General features: G+C 36.9%; 2 protein-coding genes and 1 long non-coding RNA gene across 8 annotated transcripts in view; all 3 read left to right on the top strand.

Annotated features, from left to right (window-relative positions):
• The first annotated feature begins 6,018 nt into the window (after positions 1–6,018).
• Positions 6,019–7,946, top strand: LOC119783071. The gene is made up of 3 exons (XR_005280748.1): positions 6,019–6,098; positions 7,406–7,513; positions 7,737–7,946. It is a non-coding gene; the product is annotated as an uncharacterized LOC119783071 (long non-coding RNA).
• A 345-nt stretch (positions 7,947–8,291) lies between these two features.
• kcnj14 (potassium inwardly rectifying channel subfamily J member 14) lies at positions 8,292–14,423 on the top strand. The gene is made up of 4 exons (XM_038284377.1): positions 8,292–8,520; positions 8,716–10,413; positions 12,122–12,439; positions 13,899–14,423. The coding sequence occupies exons 2-4, from the start codon at positions 9,367–9,369 to the stop codon at positions 14,112–14,114; spliced, it is 1,581 nt and encodes a 526-aa protein (XP_038140305.1). The 5' UTR covers positions 8,292–8,520; positions 8,716–9,366; the 3' UTR covers positions 14,115–14,423.
• Positions 14,424–19,446: 5,023 nt separating this feature from the next.
• The window catches only part of myh14 (myosin, heavy chain 14, non-muscle), a 51,353-nt gene continuing 49,034 nt past the window's right edge, over positions 19,447–21,765 (top strand). For 5 of the 6 annotated variants that reach the window (XM_038284370.1, XM_038284368.1, XM_038284367.1 and 2 more), the window contains exon 1: positions 19,448–19,622. The gene's annotated coding sequence lies outside the window, so the exon portion shown is untranslated. Of the gene's footprint in view, positions 19,623–21,765 lie in introns of all 6 variants that reach the window. The other variant, XM_038284363.1, reaches the window with a different exon arrangement.

Below are 21,765 nucleotides of genomic sequence, written 5' to 3'. Positions count from 1 at the left end.
GAACACAGAACAATACTGAAATCACTGTAGCCCTCGTGTATCTCAGCTATAGGAGGTTTGGCAAAATTTGGATCCATGATTAAGCAACAAAGCACGAACCACTGGTGACTGAAAAAGAGTAAAAAGATCTCAGACTTTGACTTAGACTTTGACAACTTTTATTGTAATTTTGTATACACAGAGTGTGTACAAAACGATGTTTCGTTTAGTTCAGCTTTCCAGACAGTAAATGAACATTTCCATTCCATAAAGTGCAGCAGTGAGCAAACAGTGTGGGAGAAAACAAAACATATGCTGCAAAAAAACACATTGATATGGAAGTTCAGAGCATTGATATTTATCTTATGTTTCCCAATATAACATGACAATGGTCATGAGAACATGAAAATGGTCTTTCGAACTTTTAGAAAAATATTATATGGACTGATGGGTTAAAATGGGAAAGTGTGCGTTCCTATTAGATTTGATTAGATTAGACAAAAAAAAAAAAAAAACACTGATCAATAAATATATTGTGTATTGGTATTGGTCTGCTTAGCGACAAATACCTGCATAATTTGAAAATTGAAGCAATGTTCAAGGAAATTAGGCCAATGGTCCTTCATTTAAGCAGCCCCTGCTAGTCGCTACAGTTTAATTTGGTTGTATGAGCTGGTAACCATCGTTCATACTTTTTTCCAATAGCTGATTATAATAGTGTTTCATGCCTTATCTGTTTAGGTAGAGTAAGGGTAATATAGTTTGACATTACTTGCTTGATGACAGTGGACCAATTTATTTTTAAACTATGATCTTTTTAATGTTGGGAGGGTGTTCCTTAAATTCTACTCAGAAAAATCCAGGCAGTTTTTTTAAGCCAATAATTTTGGTTTAATTTATGAGAAGCACCAAATTTTAAGTTTTCTTAAATGTTATAGATACATATGTTCTTTTAAAAGGCACAAATTAGTACATATAAGTGCATGATTCACAGTGACCATGACCCATTGGTCAGTGGAACACTTTACAAGTTATTTTACACAAGTTTTACATTTACCAGGAATAAAAAAAATGGCTCATTACTGCCAACCATTCTGGAAAAAAAGGCAGTAATATGGAAATATTTGCCAAGTCTCAATATATTAACTTTCTATTCGACTATAGAAAAAATTGTAGATATAGGCCTAATGCATTTCTATAACAAAGAGACGTTGTAAGTTCATTCCATGAACGGCACTGGGCATTTTTGAACTTTGTTTGCATTTCTTATATTTTCTCCATAATGTTCCATTTATTTCATTGGTATTTAAGGGCATAGAAATACAAACTAATGCATAATTATGATGGAAATGAAAATTATTCATACCAAGTTCTTTTTAGGACAGAAGTATAACACATATTTGTATTCAGTCCCCATTACGTTAATAAACCTAGTTACTACTTTTCTCTGAATACATTTAATGATAACAACTCCTATCTGAAGGCCACAGTGGACTGATTAGAGAAGCACCCAAGATGTTCATGGTCTCTCTGGAGGAGCTGCAAAGATCCCCAGTTTTAGTGTGAAAATGTTTTAGTTACAAAAAAGGACCAAGAATGTTTTTATGGATGAGGGGCAAAAAGAAAAGATTTCTAAATAAAACTTTTTAGTAGAGCATTTTGCAGTTTGCTACAGAGAAAGCAACATACATTTTGAAGATACTGCTTTGGTAAGATGAAACCATGATTTCACATTTTGCTTTTTATGGAAATTGCTTGTAGGAAGAAAGTAAGACACACTGAAAGCATCCTTCTCATAATGAAATACTTTGATGGAAGCATCATGGTGATACTTTTCTACATCAAGGACAGGAGGCTGGTCAGATTTGACAAGAAGATAGATAGAGCGAAACACAGGGCCAGTCCTGTAAGAACACTTATTTGAAGCTTTAAAAATTTTATTTTTAAGTAACTCGATTAAGTACATCAGTATGTATGTCACCTGGGGATCAACTGATCTTTGGCTGTATAATGTACTGATGAAGGTTCTCACTCATCCAGGTCATAGTCATTCCGTAAAAATTCAAAAAAATATCCACTGGACTTGGTTTCCAAGATTTGAAGACGTTTCGCCACCTCTTCAGGAAGCTTTCTCAAAAGCTGTATAATGTAGTGCTAATACCACTCATAATGCAGTGATAATCTGCATTATGGGTAGACGAGTTTTGATAAGAAGTACTGTTTCATAAATAGAATACAGTCCTCAGGGCACTGGTTTTTATCTCAATATCTGCAGCTCATGCTGCAATTGGTAAATTCACTTCAACAATTTGAGGAGAAGTAACTGCAATGATTTTGTGTTTGTTTGTTTTTCTGTAAAAATATGCATTGTTCACACTGAGCATGATAAATGTCTGATATGTGAATAGAAGTTGCATGGATTAGCGGGTTTTAAATAAAACAGATGAAGAGAAATGTGTTTGGCTGTGAGCCATGTGACCCTGAGAGACAGATAGCCAATATGTGGCCTGGTTTCTGACCTTCACCGATCAATATGAGGTATTGATGTCTCCTTTGGGGACTCACTGCTCTATGTTTTACATTTGTGTATGCTTGTTGATTGAACTCTTCCTTCATCAGGCTGTTTACAGCAATCAAATACTTCAAACAGTTTGTAAATATGCATTAAGTCAAACTGTTTTGCAGAATAAAAAAGAGGAAACGTGACTATGTTTAATCATCTGATCTTTTTTAAGATCAGTCCAGCTATTGAGAAACAATTATTTCTATGCCAAAAAAATATATAATCTGTCTCTATAACATCTTTATATGATCAGATTATCTTTAGTGAAACAGGACACCAGTTACTATTGGAGAGATAGGAGAATGACAGGATAGAAATATAATCTGTGAAAGGGAATTGGGTTATCAAGGTATTAGATTAATCTAATAATAACTGAAAGTAAAAAGTCAGAAAAATTCACCAGGACAAAAGCAACACAGAGAAACCAAAGAGAAAACAAGTAAAAACCCAAATAAACACTGAGGTTATAATATTATTTTCTTTAAAAAGTGAATTTCATGTGTTGATTGCCTTTTTCAAAGAATGCAGTCGCTCTCGAATGTTCAGGCTGCCATGTTTGAAGGTTTTTGAGACATAAAAAAAACTTTCCAATGTTAAATTCCTCTAAAAGAAATAATACATAATTTTAGAGTGCTAGATGTGGGAGTATTAGAAGTGGTGCATATAACTGGTTACATATGTCCATGTCATGCTTTTCTGTTGATAATTTGTATTTACCGTTTTTATCTACTTTCCAGTTAGCTGTTTGGCATTTGCATCCACATTTGCCCAATCTACCTGTAAAAGTTCTGAAACCAATAAAAAATGTGTAGATATCTGTAGTCCCAACCAATCATCAGGAGTCTTTTCGTTTTTAACTGGTCAGCCATTTTAAAACTTTCAATTTGTAACAGCGCATTAACTGATATATAGGTAAAATAACATTATATTGATGTGTTATGGCTTTCACCAAAAGGATTGAAATGTAAATTAGGAAACATTAGGAAAGTCCAACACAGATAGCCGAGCTTAAGATTTATTAGATCCTCTGTGTTAAATTAAAGGTATAGTGGAGGATGTTCTTTTTCTGGGTGGATCATCAAAATAAGTGGTCCTACTAATTGTCAATCATTGGAGACAGTGTAAAAACTGCAAATCTTTTTTTGGAAAGCAAGCTTGTATGTGCAATGCAAACAGCAACTTTTAAACAGCGTGCACAAGGAGAAATTGACTGGTGCACGCTGTCGTATGCATTTAATAGGCGTACCCTCTCGGGGGTGGGTACATGGTTGTGCTTTTTTTTAAGTGGAGAGGGCAGGTCTTTTCAAAAAATTCACAAAAATCCTCCATTATACCTTTAAGTTTAAAAACAGTAATGATGATCAATTAGGATTTTACCTACTCTGAATCCCAGAATTCAGAAAAGCGACTATTGATTAATGACTGAAAAGCGCTCCGACTGTATGTATCACATTCATTGAATCAGCTCTTCCTTAATTCTCTTTCAAGGGAACATTAGCATAAAGTTATTTCAATGTTGATACCAATTTCTTATGTATTGAGATAAAGCAATTAAAACATCCTTGGCCACACTTAAAATGCAAAGTGCCCTTTGTGCAGTTATATATTGAATAAATGTTTGCCAAAGGGAAAAACTAGATAAACATATAATTCTTAAGCTGTAGTTTTATAACCTCGAGTTTCAGCACGCTGGCCTACAGTTCTAAGACTAACTTTAAAAACAAGAACAGATGAATATTTGGTTTTACATTTGGAGTTGAGTTCAGATGAGCAATAATAAGAAGGACGCAATTGAGAGGAAGAGTTTTGGAGTTGGATTTCAAAGTCTTAGAACCAGTTTTTTAACCATCAGCTTTCAGGACCAGAATGTAAAGGAAGAAGAGTTGTAACTGTGGGTGAAACAAGGTAGCCTACTAGTGTTTCTGCCCTGCTGTTTTGACACCTCTTTGTTCAGATCCTCCTTGGCTTCCAGCTTTCTTTGGATAACTGCTATGTCTACACCATAGAATGGGAATTAAAAATGTGCAATGAGTGGTAGTCTGTTCATGCACTAATCACCTAGAATTCTGATCTGGATGATACACCTAAACACAGGAGGAGGTGACGCTGAGAAGTCAAGTAGTGGGAAAAAATTGGAAAAAAGGAGAACGTATCAAATAAAAAACACTGACACATATTTTAAATCCATGAGCCCACGCTTTGAGAAAAACACATCAGGATTACAAACTCTTCTCTAGTTGTGAAGATTCGGTCATCTGCAAAAGATGAAACATTGTCATAACCAATTCAAAAGATCCATCAACGTCATTTTTAAAGAGATTTTCAAAGAAAACAGTTCTTGCATGCAAGAAGTAAGCAGTAGCAAGTAAGCAAATAACCATTTTCTTTGAGTCAAATGTTTAATTGTTAAGATCAGGGGTGCACAAGTCCAGTCCTTGAGAGCTTAACCGGATAGATGGCCTAGGTTTTTGCAAAATCAGGTTTCATAAAATATTGTGATTGCATAAGTGAACAAAGAATAACTAATTTTAAACTATTTTTAATTACTGACACTACTTAAAATGAAATACTTCAATGATTTAGAGCAAAACATCCCAGTATATATCTATACAGGGATGAATACATTTTCAGCCTTCTGTGTCTCAGTTTCAGATATTTGAGGTAAATTTCTTTTAAAATGTAGCTCTCAATATAGATGTGCATAATTTCTTTTTTTTTAATAATTACTTTGCTTTCACCCTTTCCTGGTTTATACTGTAAAGGTCAATTATAATGGTTGCTTAATTGTATTTTCTCTCATCTTCCTATTTTTGCAGAGAGGCAAAGAGAAAAAAAAAACTCTGTCCTATCCTTTTGTTTGATAAACCAGGAAAATAAAAATGCTTTGATTACATTTATCCCAATGCAATAGTCAGGGAAATCAAGATTGATATACTTATATAAACAACAACAAGACTTTATGAATTGACTTGAACAGAATTACCTCAAGTGTGAATTAATGTAAAGAGAGGTGAAAATTTATCTCGTAAAATACTTCAGTCCTAAACCCACAAACTTCTTCTGGTCATTCATAAATCAGATTTGGAGACTGCATTGTCCTTAGGCTTTCACAAATATTGCCTGCAGAGTGGGACAACAGGTCATTTTTAAGTTGGAATAATGTTACCCTTTACTGAAAATGCCAATGTCATTCCATAGGTGGCATAGTTCAATAATCATTTAAAAATGTACTTCTTTTTACAAAACTGAGCAGCTAAAAAACAAGCACTAATATAACTGAATATGTATAGATCAATAGTGTTGTTCCTTCTTCTATATCATCATAATTAATGTAGCATTGAATATGGTAAATGGAAAACACATTAATTGTCAACCTCTATATTAAAGCTAAGACTTGTTTGTTTAAAGGATCTTTAACCATTATTGATCCAACTCTCTCTTTTTTTCTCTCTTTCTCTTTCTGTATCTCTCTCTCTACGGCTCATTTTGGATGAACAGATCTACTTCACTTAAACAATTTTCCAACGTACCCTTCCATGGCTGTTTTTGTATCAAGGTTAGTTTGACATCTTTAACTACCTTGACACAATAGGGTGTTGAAACAGAACAAACTCATAGCGCCAGTGTTGCACACAAAGGCATGATCATCCCTCATCACCTCCTACAGCTACTTCTGATAGTTGTAAAGTGTCAGATTGCAGCACTGAGAGATTGTTGATTAGGCAGTTTCCTAGAGGTAAGGGTATTTTACACACCAAGGTCATGACAGCCTCTTTATACATTTACATTTTGTTTTGTTTTTTATCAAACCTGCCACAAAATTGTACTTCTGTTGTGTAAAAGTTGATATTTGAAATATTTGGCAGTTCCTTTATTGTTTTAATTTTAAGACGGATTCACATTTTTCTAAACCAAATGTTACTCTTTGTAAAATAACTGTTTAATGTCTTACTTTATAAAGCATTTTTGTTTTTATTTTAAAAAATATTTATTTTTAAAATACCATAAATATGAATAAATAATGAAAAGGTGTAAATTAATTAGGAGACTATTAAACATGAACATTTTTTATACGATGTTGTATTCTGCAAGTTGGTTGATCACTGTAGTTAAAACAAAAATCATAGAATAATTTTTCTTCTTATGTTTCTAATTCCTGTGTTTATTTTCCATATTTCTGTTTCTCATTTGTCACACACTGATAATACATGATTCTGTGCTTCTTCATGCTAAAGCTAGTGCAGGTCAATATTTACCCTACTTAATGCATTCTTATGTTTTATTTAAGTATATGAGGAGTAGCAACCCTGTTATGAGCATTAGAGAAGTTAGGAGTGCAACTTTTATTCACCACACATCACCATACACACATCAACACCATTCCATTGCCCCATAATCAATCAAAAGCGATTGATAATCTGAAACTCAATTTCAGTCTTTTGCCAATAAATCATTTGACCATGTCTGTCAAACATTCATGATGTTCATAATCCCTGTTTTCTTCTTCATAAACTGCCTCTCTCCACAGAGTGCCAGGGCAGATTTAGCTGCTATGATGAGAAAAAGTAGAGAGAACATAAAGTTAGGTGAACAAACTTGTAGTAGGATGAAGCAGAGAGATGAAAAATGGCCCCTATGTCCTCCAGCAGCTTAACCCTATAAGAGCAAAACTATGAAGATTGAAATGTTATTTTATGAAATCTAAAAACAAACAGATGAAACTTTTTAGATTTTTGTTCGTAAAACATCTGGAGGCTACATATCCCTGTCGGCTTTGTGTTGGTCTCTGACCAGAAATCCCATGAAAATGTATTAATACAAATAAACAGAGAGTTTTTGACCTTTCTTTTTTTTTCTTTACAGTCTTTGAGTCCATCTGAGAAATTCTGATTCATCAGGTTAGGATTTTCTATTGAATAAAAAAAAAAACCCAAGGACCAAATGTGAAAAAAAAACAGTGATGGACTACTGGTAAGTTTCGTCCATGTGATTAATATTATTATGCATTTTATTATGTCAAAAATCTAAAGAACTTATTGAAAACAACCTATGTTAACAGAATAAATGTCTGAGGGAACTTTGCTTTCTGTTTAGCAAATTTTGTTTCAACATTTTTTTTCTGGCAAAGATCATTTTAACTGATCTTTTCTCACATTTTTACTCAATTATTTGTTTGTCTAAATTTATTTTCAAGATTGGCAGCATGTTAGGAACGCCAGACCTACACCAGAAGAGTGCATAGATTCTGGCATCTGATTAAAAGGAATGAGACAAACAGCAGACTGTCCAGTGATTCTTCCTTCCTTCGTCTTCAAGAAAACTCTTTGCATTCACTGATCATGTATAACAAAGCAAGGTTAACACCTAAGCCAAGATGAACCCTTATATCATTTCTCACTTAAGGAGCAATATTTGCACAATGATCTTCACCTGCTACCCTTTTGTTTTTTGTTGGGTTTTTTTTTATTTGTGAAATTTGGTTCTTTTTTCTGAGGAATTCTATCCAATGCTTTTAATTTCATATCAGCTGATTAAGCAAGCTAATCCAACATCTTGGTGTATATGCACCACAGCTTCAGTTGTATACAAATATAAAGGTGTTTTTTTGGTTCATTTAAAATATTAAGTCCTTGTTTTTTTACATTGCATTTATTTTATTATTGCTTGATGCTCAAGTATTTGTTCAAGCGATCTTGCAATTTCTCTGTCTTTTCCTACAAACTGTATTAGTTTTATCTCTTACTAGATTTCAGTAATAATATTTCCCTGTTTATTTCTTCCCTCTTATCTTTTGTCAGGTTGTAAGAGATGTCACGGCCATAATGCAGTTTTGTAATGAGGTACATCTGCTCTATGGTGTCGTCACCTATAGGTGTTCGTTAAAAGGAAAAACCTGAAGGTTAATACTTGCAATACAAAAGCCAGTACCTTAAAGAACTTCAGAATGTCTACCAAACAGATCAGGAGCCTATTGGAGGGTAAATGTGTAATAGTTAAAGCATTTACATGATCCGTTGAGGAGTAATAAACAAAAAAAAACGTTTGAGTTAGCAAAAACGTCTAGCTTTCATGACTTTTTTAACAATGACACATTTTACTGTAAAACAAAACTTTTATTTTATTATATCTTTTCTTGCCTCATGCTGATTCAATGTGAATGTGAATCTGGAAAGATCCTTTATTGTAAGATTTTGCATGTTTTTTACTTCTCCTTTTCTACATGTTGGTATCTCTTAGTAGTTTGCAACAAACGTCAGTTAGGCATTGTTTTGCACTTACTTGCCTTTCTCTGAAATGTATGCCATTAAGAGCTGGATAATCTTACGATGCTTCTATGTGCATTATCCAACTACAGTTCAGTTTCGGTTTATATTCCTCATCAAATGATGCCTGCTCAAGACCTCAAGACTTTGTTTTGTTTCATTGAACTAAGCATAACCGTCCTGCATGCTGTTGTGTTGCATGCTCAACTCAGTTCTGCCCCAAAAAATCCCTGAATGAGCTTTTGCATGAGCGTAGTTGTGAAATATGAACTCTTTGTATTGCTTATGTCAACCACCACTTCACATTACCTAACTTTAGAATGTGGGATTTCCGATGAAATATCTGTTATCACAAAACAGCCATTTTTTTTATAACTAAACAAATAAATAGTCAGTTGGGCATGGATGACAAAACAAGAGCCTATTGTGGCTGTTAGTCTTTGTTTGTACCTACATTTAACTGATTTCATAAAAAAAGACTGAAGGACTTTGTTGGTAAAACCGTGAAGAGATTTGTTGAGTGTATCAGTCCACTACAACAAAGATATTTTACACGTGGGGATGGGAGCAGCACGTGTTAAACATCGCTTCATTGCTGTGGTGGATGGGCCAGTGGAGGAGGAGGAGGTCATGAGGCTAGCACAAAGTGCAAGGGCAGGAGAGAGTCCAACGGGGTCCAGAGGCCTAAACAGCTCCTCTCCAATCCATGCCCTAAATGGCAAAGCTCTTCCTCTTCAGAGCAACACTAACAATGCATGGAACCAGAGCGCTATTGATGAGCCAGCTGGGAGAGATGCTGGAGGAGAAGTTAGAGTGAGAGCAGGAGGAATATGCTCAGGTCCAAGGAATACCAAAGGAGGTAGGGAAGGGGGGAGAGGGGAAGGATGTTCTTCATCATACCAGGATTCCCTGTCTTCCCCCTCCACTACCAGCCGGCAACGCAGCAGGCGCTCAAACCGCCGGCCCCGACAACGCTTTGTGGGCAAGGACGGACGCTGCAACGTCACCTTCGTCAACATGAGTGAAAGGGGCCAGCGGTACCTCAGCGACCTTTTCACCACCTGTGTAGACATACGCTGGCGCTGGATGCTGGTCATCTTCACGCTCTCCTTTATTCTTTCCTGGCTTCTCTTTGGTTTTGCCTTCTGGCTCATTGCCTCTGTGCATGGGGACCTCTCCATTCAACTTACCCCCAGTTCTGGTTTTTCTCCTGGATCAGGAGAATCTGGGTCTGGAGGAGAGTCTGATAGAGACACTGGGGGAGAAGAGCCATGCTTCCTCCAAGTAAATAGCTTCATGGCAGCCTTCCTGTTCTCCTTGGAGACGCAGACATCCATCGGTTACGGATTCAGAAGCGTGACCGAAGAATGTCCCCTGGCGGTGCTGGCGGTCGTTTTGCAGTGCATCGTGGGCTGCATTATTGACGCCTTCATCATCGGGGCAGTCATGGCCAAGATTGCCAAGCCCAAGAAACGCAACGAGACTCTGGTGTTCTCTGACACTGCTGTGGTGGCCCTAAGAGATGGAAAACTCTGCATGATGTGGAGGGTGGGAAATCTACGGAAGAGCCACTTGGTTGAGGCGCATGTGAGAGCACAACTACTGAAGGTAAGCAGTGTTAAAATAAACACAACAAAAAATATGAAAATTGAACATCAGGTTGACAAAGTGTTCCAAATTAAAAAGGTGGAGCTATTAAAACTTTGGTTAAATAAATTAAAGATGCAACTGAGAGTGAAGAGGAATGAGAGAGAGAGAGACTCAGACCATCTGGCTAGTATTCTGCCAGTCCCACTTAATGAGAGTTTTTTTTTTTTACTCTGGGGTTTGGAAGATTAATCATGGATTAACTTGCCTGCAATTCTTTCCCTGAGAACCCTTGTCCTTCATCAGTCCATTTCCCCACTGTATCCCATGAATGCATCCTATGAACAACTGGGTTGGATATTGGTTTGGTATCTACAAATACAAAATTACCTTGAATTAAGGGTCAAAGTTAAAACTACTTTCCTTTTTTTCTATCATAAATGCTTTTAGTGGTTGCATGTATGTCCACTCTATATTGTCAAAATCTGTGGAGCACAGTCAGTATATGATCTCCTTAGATAAAAGGCCCATAATAGGTCCAAGCAGGGCAGAAAGGATCAGGGCTGCACAATAAAAACAAAACAAAAAAAATACCTCTCTCTATTAATAGAGTTTTCTGTGACAAGAGGTAAATTCAGGTTAGCTTAAACGGACTCCAGGAGTACTTGCAGCATAGAGAAGATTTACTGTCTGCTCCAGTTTTGATCAGCCTTGGCATGGGTATCAGTCTCATTTCTCCAAACAACTGGGTCACCAAAATACTCAGTCTCTCTATTCTCTACTTTTCCTGAAGTTTTAACTCCACTAAATACATTTAGCTGTCAAAAGGTTATTCCTTGAACATGCAGCTTATTCCTTTAAAAACAGTTTCTAGTGCAAATACAAGTTTTTTTTTTCTAAAACATCAATGCAAACTAATGCAACACGTGCTAGATTAAAGGATAAAATACTTTGACAAGCTCTGCAGTCAAATGTCCGTTTCATTTTGCTTATTTGACTCAAATGTTGAGAAAAACGGAAAAAGGAATGAAGAGGAAATATATGATTGATGCACAAAACAAATGTGTCTGACCAGTACATATTTTGACTTTACCTGTAGTAAGGCAGTTCCCTATATTTCCATCCATCTTATCCAACTTTTCCCCTCATTGTGACAGTGGGGCCCATGCTTATCTCCGGCAGTCTATGGGCGAGAGGCAGGGTACATCCTGGACAGGTCGCCACTCTGTCACAGGGCAACATGGGGACATACAACCATGCACATACACTCACACCAAAGGACAATTTAAAGAAGCAAATTAACCTAACAGTAATGTTATTGGTCTGTGGGAAGAAGCCAGAGTATCTGGAGAGAACCCAGTCATACACAGGAAGAACATGCAAACTCCATGGGTGTCAATCCCGTACTTTCTTGATGCAAGGCAACAGTACAAACAGTCCCACCGTGCAGCTCTCCTCATATTTTCTTTATAGTTTTTCACTGCAGCAAAGGAGCTCATTACCTCCTTTTTTATCTGTATATTTGACATATTCTAATACAGCCTTGATTTGTCTGAAAAAGCCCATTACTGGCTTGAAAATTAAATAAAAGGCTGTCCATGGCTTTTTACACACAAAAATGTTTTCTCATTCTAGCAAATGACAAAATTTGCGTCATAGTAAAGACTTGTAAAGATCTTGTGGGTTAAAGGTATGTACTTTTGCTCTATTTTTCTCTATCTCCTTCCAGCCAAGGATGACACCAGAAGGGGAGTACCTGCCCCTTGACAACGCAGACATTAACGTGGGTTTTGATACTGGCACCGATCGCATCTTTTTGGTGTCTCCTGTGACAATAGTGCACGAAATCAATGAAGAATCACCTTTTTATGAGATAGACAAAAAAACCTTGAAGAGTGACTCTGAATTGGAGGTGGTGGTCATACTGGAGGGAATGGTGGAGGCCACATCGATGACAACACAGTGCCGCAGCTCCTATCTGGCTTCGGAAATACTCTGGGGACACCGTTTTGAACCAGTGCTATTTGAGAGGAAAAACGGCTACCAGGTAAGAAAGAGCAAACAAAGAGAGATTCATTGTTGCTCCTCACAATTTTCTGCATTCCTGGTAGAAATATGTGCAATGTTTATTATTTCTATCTTATTTACAAGGCATTGAGAAGTTTTCTGAGGTATAACATCATAGTTTTTTTTAAACAGGAGAAGAACACTTAAAAAAAAAGACACAAATTGATTCAAAAATAAAATAATCATCTCCTGTTGTTCTAAGACTAAGAGAGAGATATATGAGCAACTATTTATGTCATCCAAGCAGTTTTCTACAAGGTATTCTTATAGATACCCGTCTCAGTACACTCCAACCTTTTACAGTTGTTTAGCAAAGGACAGGCCTTATTGACAAAAAAATTGTTTTACAAGGTATGTAAAGCCATAGTACCAATGACTTTGGCACTAGCGGTTAGTAAAAATCTATTGTGATATTTTATCTGAATATAATACATTTACTCCAATTATAGGTTTTAGTGCCAAACATTGTTAAAAGATAGAGTAGAATAGAATAAAATAGAATTTTCCATTATTGCACACACATTGCCAGTGACAAAGCAACTTGACAATAAGCCAAACAGGTAGACACAAGACTATTAAACATGAAAAATGACAAACCTTTAAAAAGGTAAGAATATACTACACAGCAAAGGGAAAACAAATATAAACAAGAACACTATAGCTACTTAAAACTGAATAGATAGATTAAATTAAAACATTTTCAAGATAAAAGGAAAAACAGTAAAACCGTTTAGACATCATGTTTAAAAAAAACTGCACATAACAGTGAGGATGTAAAAAAACATTTACAGAGCAGGTAAATATAGTTAAATGGAAGGTAAAAAAGGAAAAAAAGGCATTTGTGTGCTACTGAGCAGATTAAGCACGGCAGCTAAAAGCTTAATGTAAATGTCGCACCCTTACATAGAACGGCTAACACACACATCCCTCTTTATTAATTGGCAACCTTTATTAACAAAAAGGCTTCTGGTTAAGAGACACATTCTTTCCCATTTCCAAACACCATTGTTCTTCTCTGTTTCCTCTCCTTCATCATCTACCTTCACCAATCTTCGGCATCTAACTTTATAAGTTGAAACATTACAGAAATAAACTAATCATAAAAAAAAATGTATTTTAAATTATTAAACACTTAATGAGATAATCAGAACACACTTTTATTTCACATATTGTGCCTGTGTGAAGATTATAAAGCCTTACAGCAGCTGAGAGGAGGATATGCAGTAGTGCTACTATAAGCAACAAGGGTGCAGCTGATTATACTATAGCAGTAATATTGCTTTTCACACATCTCATCTACAATGGGACCCATTATTGTGAAAGGTGTTTTATTATTGAAAGGGGCGTATTGCCTCACCTGCATTATCTTGTGTTTTGCTTTAAAATATTCTTTTTTGGAATTTTATGCTGAATTCAACTAAAGACAATCTTATTTTTAGGTTGACTATTCGTTTTTCCATCGGACCTATGAAATCCCAAACACGCTATCATGCAGTGCTAGAGAGCTGGCCGAGCAGAGGTACACTGGAAGCTCAAGCTTGTCTTTTTGTTATGAGAATGAAGTGGCCCTGGAGCTCACCTCCCCGGATGAGGAACCAGATCGAGAGCAGGAGCCTTTCTCCCCACCGACCCGAAGACCATCCTTTGAAGCGTAGGAGTATAAAGTTGTAAGAAAGACCGAAAGCTTCAATGGACAGCAAGAAAACATAAAGGATTTATTTGGGTAGATCAAGAGTGAAGTACAAGTCAAATATCTATGAATTCCCAGGGAAAGCCCGGGGTGATTAAACACTTGAAAGAGGAAAAGGTCAGATAGTTGTTCGGGGAGTTTGGTCCCAACCCTGACCGAGTTGTTTGATTGGCCCTGGCAGTCTTTCAGAATCATTGAAACTTGTTGACTAAGTCTCACATCTGGCCCATCACTACCACAGCATCTTCAGCTCACTCCAACCCCCACAGAAGGGTGTGCAGCAGGTGGAGCTGCTGCACATCCTTCTGTGGGGGTTGGAGTGAGCTGAAGATGCTGTGGTAGTGATGGGCCAGATGTGAGACTTAGTCAACAAGTTTCAATGATTCTGAAAGACTGCCAGGGCCAATCAAACAACTCGGTCAGGGTTGGGACCAAACTCCCCGAACAACTATCTGACCTTTTCCTCTTTCAAGTGTTTAATCACCCCGGGAAAATGTTGAGAAACGCTTTGTGGGCAAGGACGGACGCTGCAACGTCACCTTCGTCAACATGAGTGAAAGGGGCCAGCGGTACCTCAGCGACCTTTTCACCACCTGTGTAGACATACGCTGGCGCTGGATGCTGGTCATCTTCACGCTCTCCTTTATTCTTTCCTGGCTTCTCTTTGGTTTTGCCTTCTGGCTCATTGCCTCTGTGCATGGGGACCTCTCCATTCAACTTACCCCCAGTTCTGGTTTTTCTCCTGGATCAGGAGAATCTGGGTCTGGAGGAGAGTCTGATAGAGACACTGGGGGAGAAGAGCCATGCTTCCTCCAAGTAAATAGCTTCATGGCAGCCTTCCTGTTCTCCTTGGAGACGCAGACATCCATCGGTTACGGATTCAGAAGCGTGACCGAAGAATGTCCCCTGGCGGTGCTGGCGGTCGTTTTGCAGTGCATCGTGGGCTGCATTATTGACGCCTTCATCATCGGGGCAGTCATGGCCAAGATTGCCAAGCCCAAGAAACGCAACGAGACTCTGGTGTTCTCTGACACTGCTGTGGTGGCCCTAAGAGATGGAAAACTCTGCATGATGTGGAGGGTGGGAAATCTACGGAAGAGCCACTTGGTTCCCCACAGAAGGATGTGCAGCAGCTCCACCTGCTGCACACCTAGAGAAATGTTGGACTTCTCTTCAAGTTACTGTTGTGCATTATGATGGTGGTTACTCAGGAAGGTGTTTTTAAAACAATGCTGACTTATCACTTCAGTATTGTAATCTCTAACGGTAAGTATTGGTTGTGCTCATTCAATACTGTTGGCGAATGGTTGCTTGAGAATTTGAAAATGATCTCCTCTTTGCAAAATAATGGTAAGAAGAAACTGTTGGAAACTAGCAGCAGTTTTCAACAGATTCTTCTTTCTGAATTCAGCGCATGCTTTCCTTTTTTTTGACTTATGTTTTTTTTTCTCATTATGTGACTATTTTTTGGTTACTTAATACATTTTGTGTTTAAAATACTTCTTTGTTTAAGGAGATTCTATTCTAAGGTTTGGATATGCAGCCATAGAGATGATATTGACTATTTCAGCTGTCCATTGCACTGTTCTTGCACTTATATCTTCAGTATCTTATTTAATGTTGTGTCATGAAAAGCATCTTTTTATGTAGTTGTATTTTATATTAGGAAAATGTGTGAAATGCGTGAAAGCATTATAGTTTTTGGAGTGTTTTAGCACCTGCTGGCAAGTCTGAATTTTACACTGTAAATGCATCACAGACCTAAGACTCAGAAAACTGGGATTAAGCTAACCTGGACTGATTCTATAATGATGCAAGGCTTTGGTGGTCTTCTGTTTCTGCATCTGTAAAAACAAACAAAAAAATGTCTTCTATTTGCACAAGTACAGTAAAACACCATTGTAGAATATTAATCTAATTTAATGAATAATGATATAATTAATAAACTTAAATCTAATGTAATCTAACTTAAAAGCTTATTAAATTGTGAAATTACTCTGTTTTAAACACAGTAAAGATGGTTTCTCTGTTAAAACATGGTGCCTTGAGAACAGAGCAGAATTAATGACATGCCCTTGATTAACTGATTTTTAATTCCTGCATTATGCTTAAAAGAATAAACTTGTTGTGCACATTTTCTTTAAAATGGTTTACCATAGTTTCAGGTGGGAGCTGTTTCCCACTTGCAATGTGATCTAAATGCAGAAAATGATATGCCCTTGTTTAATTATACAATTTCCAAGGCTTAAGACAAAAGACATTTTCTGCAAAGTCCCATGACGTTAGAACGGCAAATTAGTAATCCATAAATTTCTCAGCAATCCATAAAATTTAAATCTAACATGGCTACTAAGCATGCACGATGAAGTTAAATAAATGCAGAAATAATCGGTTTGTGTTTCTAAAAGTTTTCTTACTTATTAAATTTGTCCCTCAAATAGTTCTGTATAAAATTGTTTTTTGGAATCATGATCCTTTCGTGCTGCATGTTCAAAGAATCGTAAGCAATACCACATTGCAGCATGTTTGCATCTTGTTGGGCCTCTCGTTGCACACTTGTGCCTCTTCCACAGTCCAAAAATAGGCATGTTGTGTTACTTGGTTACACTGTCTTGCCCCTAGGATTGATTGTGAGCTGTTTTCTTTGTGTCTCTGTTGCCCCTTGCACAGACTGGTGACCAGTTAATGGCCACATTATGACTCCAGTAAGGCCCGACGCAGAAAACGGAATTATAGCACTTTAATGGAAGGGTGTTCCTTTAGTGTTGAAATGTAAAAAAAGCTGATGTTTTATGAAACATTTTATGAAATGTTACTGACACACTATTCAGCTTGGGCTCATTGCACATTCCTTAAAAGTGAAATTTATTAATGGGGAACTGCATAACATCTGAAGTAAGTTTGTTTAATTTGAAATGGTTTACCAGATAAGTTGTTCTAATGCTTTTATGCTGATTGTGATATTGTATTTCTGTCCATTGTATCTATTCAAACATAAAAAAAACATAAATATTATTTTTATAATATTAATAAAACTGCAATTTGCACTATATGTCGAGTAGCCATATTGAATATGACATTTTACTGTTCAAGTCAGGGTTATGATTAAAGGGAGTCTTGTAGTTGGTATCTCTGACGTCTACCATGGTAATTCTGACTGCTGAGTACAAGCAAATTTGGATGTTGGGTCATTCGAGGCCCCAACTTCAGAGGTAAATGGAGTGCAGCATGACTGCTAATCCATTCAGCAGCTAAGGGGTTACACCATGAGCACTTACTGAATGTACAAGAAGCTTTTTTCCCCCCCTTATTAAACTGCACACTATATTAGGTGCACTTTTTTTGTTATTTTACAAAGCACTTTGAATATTTGTGTTTTATTTTTGTATGATTTAATGTGAATCCCACAGCTTAAGCTGTTTAAATGCTTGAAGTGTAAATCAGTTCAAAAGGAAGCAAACTATAAAGAGGTACCAAAATGTTCCTATCCAAGGCTTAACTTATAATTTTGTTGTTTGAGTTTTGCACAACAGTAAATTGTGAAGGCCTTTATGACAGACCGTGCTCTGCAATGGCCCAGTGTGTTTTACAGAATCATACTTGAAGCTTTGAAACATCAGGAGGAACTGTGTTATGATCTATTAACATTTTGGTTGTTAGAAGAAATGCTAATGCTTTTCCATGGTACTTTTCTTCTTCACTGCTTCTAAGTACTATTAATAGTCTCAGCGGTGGCTCATGTCATTCATCCTGCCTCCAACGCCACTAAATGTAACTTGAGCACAAAACACCCTCGCTTTAAGGGCATCTTTTGGACTTCAAAGACACAGTGTTTGCTTATGGTTTACAGCTAACAATAAAGAACATTGCATTTTAAAAGACTGTCAAACTGAATTATATGCTGTACTTTTAAAAACTGAATTAGAAAAAGGAATTAATCAAAAGCTTTAGTGACATTTTTCCATTTTAAGAATGAGAGTGTTCAATTTTACATTGTAATCTTAGATGGGTTTTGGGCAAGGCGCACACCTACCTGTTCTTGTGAACATAAATAAACTGTTACAACTGCAGTACTGTTGTTTTCCTTTATTTTTTGTTTGTATATTTTATATTACAGACTTTCATGTGCAATAGATTGAGTGCTGCTGTGTATTACTTGGCACAATTACTATTAAACTAACTATCCAACTGGGCAAATTCTCTCCTTGGTTTGCTCTGTTTTGTTGCAGCTGTTACATTATGTCTTGAAGGAACAAGACAGTTTGGAGAAAGTAAGAAGACGGTACAGGTATTTGTGTTCAAATGTGGGTAAAAGCAAAAAGGTCCTAAGAAAAATAATTACTCAAATAAAATACAGATACTAAATAAAGCTATTTAAGTACAGTAGCTTTTTATACTTGACACAGTTAAACAAAATCAGAGGTCAATTAACTAAAAATGTATGGATAGTTACTTGACCTGGTTTTGTTATCTATTTAAAAAAAGATAATAATTAAAATATTTGATGTATATGTATATCCAACTATGTTCCTACATTTTAAAAGAATAAAAAAATAAACAGAAGTTTAATGTTTAATTGGTTTTCATTGTCTTATTTGCAGCAGATTTCCAAAGGGACTATTTCATCTCAGGAATATATATTCAAAAAAGTGCCTCTGAATCTAAAGACTGCCTGTCAAAAGATATGGAAATTTTAAACTTTGTTTTGTTATAATTCATTATCAGTTAAATTGGTTACTAACAGTCTCGGACCATGTTACTACAGAAAGGCAGATCCAGCCAAATTTCCAAGGATGATCTGAATCACGTGTCTGAGGCGAGACACCAAAAATAAAACAAAAAAATCGCAATCGTTTTTACTTTGGGAACATTTCAAATTCAGATCCAGGATCAGATCAGTGAAATGCGGACCTCTGTACCAAGGAATGGTAAACAAAAGGGGCGCAAATCCCTTCCTCCGTAGCGCGAGAGCGCCGCACGGCACCTGCTGCTCCGCCTGCTAAACTGCTCCGATTGGCTAACCTATACGTCAATCAAATTCAGCCTGCCCAAACTCAATTTACTATTGGCTATCGGTCGAGAAATCTCCGCTAACATCAACCTGATTGGTCAATACTCTAGTTAGCTGCCCAATTTAGGGCGGGAAGCTGCTGCCGCATTCATAAGGCCGGTCTACGGCCGGACCAAAGGTTTTCATTGGTGTCTTCTCTCTGTCAAACACATTTCCTCAAACCTAATTGGTCCACCACCAGGAAGCAGTTGTTCTGAAGCGAAGCCGTCGTTGTCGCCCTCAGTGCTCTCTGCTTTATTTCCACCGCGGAGAGTGTGCGGCTCCGCTCACACAGAGCAATGCGATGATAAAAAAAACCGCATATGCGGTAAGGCTACACACCTACCAGGCAGGGAAATATCCACCAAACAGCCTCACTCTGTTTTCTCACACCGCAGCAACTACTCACATCGGAACCTGAAGGTAAGACATTTAAGAACCTTTGCCTAATCCAAGTGTAAGTAGCCAGAGTAATATCCTTTTAAACGTCTCATATTTCAGTGGAGCTGGCTAACCTCGCTTGGTTGGTAAATGTGAGCTCAGAGCCCAAATATGAAACATTAAGGCGTCTGAAGGCGTTCATGTCTTTTTTTTTAATTATTAAATAAACGCTCATCGCTTAATCTTGGCAGCCTGACCTATAAATAGGCTGAATATATATATTGGTGCTATTTCTTAATGAAATATAGGTTAAATAATTGATGATAATTGATTATTTGATTCATTTCTACCTCTGTCTTCCTCCGAAGGTGTGGTTCTCTGCCTTAGTTTGGTGTTTCATTTCAGAATATTGGTTATTTTTAGGGTCCACGCCGCATCTTTGTGCCTCTGGAGCCCGGGGCCCCTGTAATTATCACAGCCGATGGCTTCTTGATGTCACCTTTTTTCTTAGTGATTAAAAAGAAAATATAAAATAAATCCTCCGCGATGCACTTCCACCCTCATCAGAGCTGACAGGGGGGAGAAAAGGCGTTTCCAGCTGCACCGCCGCCACCTTTTAAATACACCCCAGCCATATATTAATTATAGGAGAGAAACAGAGAGAGGAGGTGGACCCCTGCAGTGTCTGACCTCAGTTCAAACTCAGGGGTTATTGTCTGGGGTGTTGCTATGGAGGAGAGCAGACAGGTTTTTTGGCAACTCCAGCTGCTGCAGGAGTTTGCTGTTCAGTCCATGCTGTACTGCGACAGCCTCTCTGTCCTTTAATGAGGGCTATGATACTACATTGCAGCTATGTGACAGATAATGCAAAGTCCTTCACTGTGATTGCCAATAAATCTGGGAGAGCATTGGCTTTTATGCAGTGACTCATTTCGGCTGTGCCTTTTCTATTATGATGTCACTGGTGGCTTTGTTTGATTGATTTATCATAAGGTTTCTAACAGGTGTGGGCTGGTGTGAAATTCTTACTGTATGACATAGTCTGAATAAGAATACTACAAAATGTACACAGAATAATGGAAAATTAATATGCACAGTATGATCTAGCTGCTTTTATTATATTTCAGAAAAAAAGTTAGAGCTGTAAATTTACAGTCATTTTTACTATTTTTCAAGGCTGCACTTAAAAAAAAAAAGATGAAATTGTCCAGTGAGCTGTTTCCAAATGAAATGTCTTTTTGTTTTACACTTGTGTAAACAAAATGACAAATAAAATCTGTCTAAGTTTGATTTATTTAATGTTCTTGTGAGAGTATCACTATTTTTATTTGAGTAAAATGTCTGATTGCTCTACCCATTAAGTAATTTTTTACTCTTGAATAATTTCTTGGATGAAGTAAAACAAAAAGTTAAAGTAGTGCAGAGGTATCAAGTAACCAAGTACAAATGCTTTTTAGGTATATGTACTTTACTCCATTACTTATTTTTCTTCCTACTTCTGACTTCTATTCATTACATTTTCACACAAGTATCTGTAATTTCTATTCCTTACATTTTTAAAACAAATGTTACTAGTTATTCTTGGCTTCTGTTTTATGTTTATAAATATTTATTTCAGGTCATGTGCTCCATCCAATGCAGATGATTGGCGCAATCCACATCTAGTGAAAACTACTGTAATTGGATGAGTCATATAACGCAAACACTCATTGGTTAGCTAAAGGAAATCATCAGAAGCAAGCAGGTGTTCTTCAAACTGCAAACGTGAATTGTCTATGCCATGCTACAATGTAGGATTCAGAAAAAGATGTTGAAATGTCTGAAAGGTCGGACACAGGCGAGAGCGTAGCAGGAGACGGAGACCAACAAGACCTCCCTCATCCTTGGCCCTATCTCAAAGAATTTTTCGAAATAGTCGAAAAATTGAGCTTTCAATTCATATAGTGGCATCTGGCTGTTTTTTTTGTTTTGTTTGTTTTTTTAAAGGTTACTTTATACTTTTATTCTTTAAGCAGTTTGGAGAAGATACTTTTTCACTTTTACTTGAGTTAAGAGGTCAAGTTGAAACTTTTACCAGAGTGGTTTTAAACTGCAGTATCTATACTTCTACTTAAGTATCAAATGTGTCTACTTTTGACACTGAAGTAGTGCTACTATTATTCCAGAAAAAAATTCTGTTTGAGAT

The sequence above is a fragment of the Cyprinodon tularosa genome, unplaced genomic scaffold (assembly GCF_016077235.1).
Source record: "Cyprinodon tularosa strain WSP-4 unplaced genomic scaffold, ASM1607723v1 ctg2, whole genome shotgun sequence".
In the NCBI taxonomy this organism is placed as follows: Eukaryota; Metazoa; Chordata; class Actinopteri; order Cyprinodontiformes; family Cyprinodontidae; genus Cyprinodon; species Cyprinodon tularosa.
The sequence above is the reverse complement of the archived record's forward strand: the minus strand, read 5'-3'. Positions and strand labels throughout refer to the sequence as shown.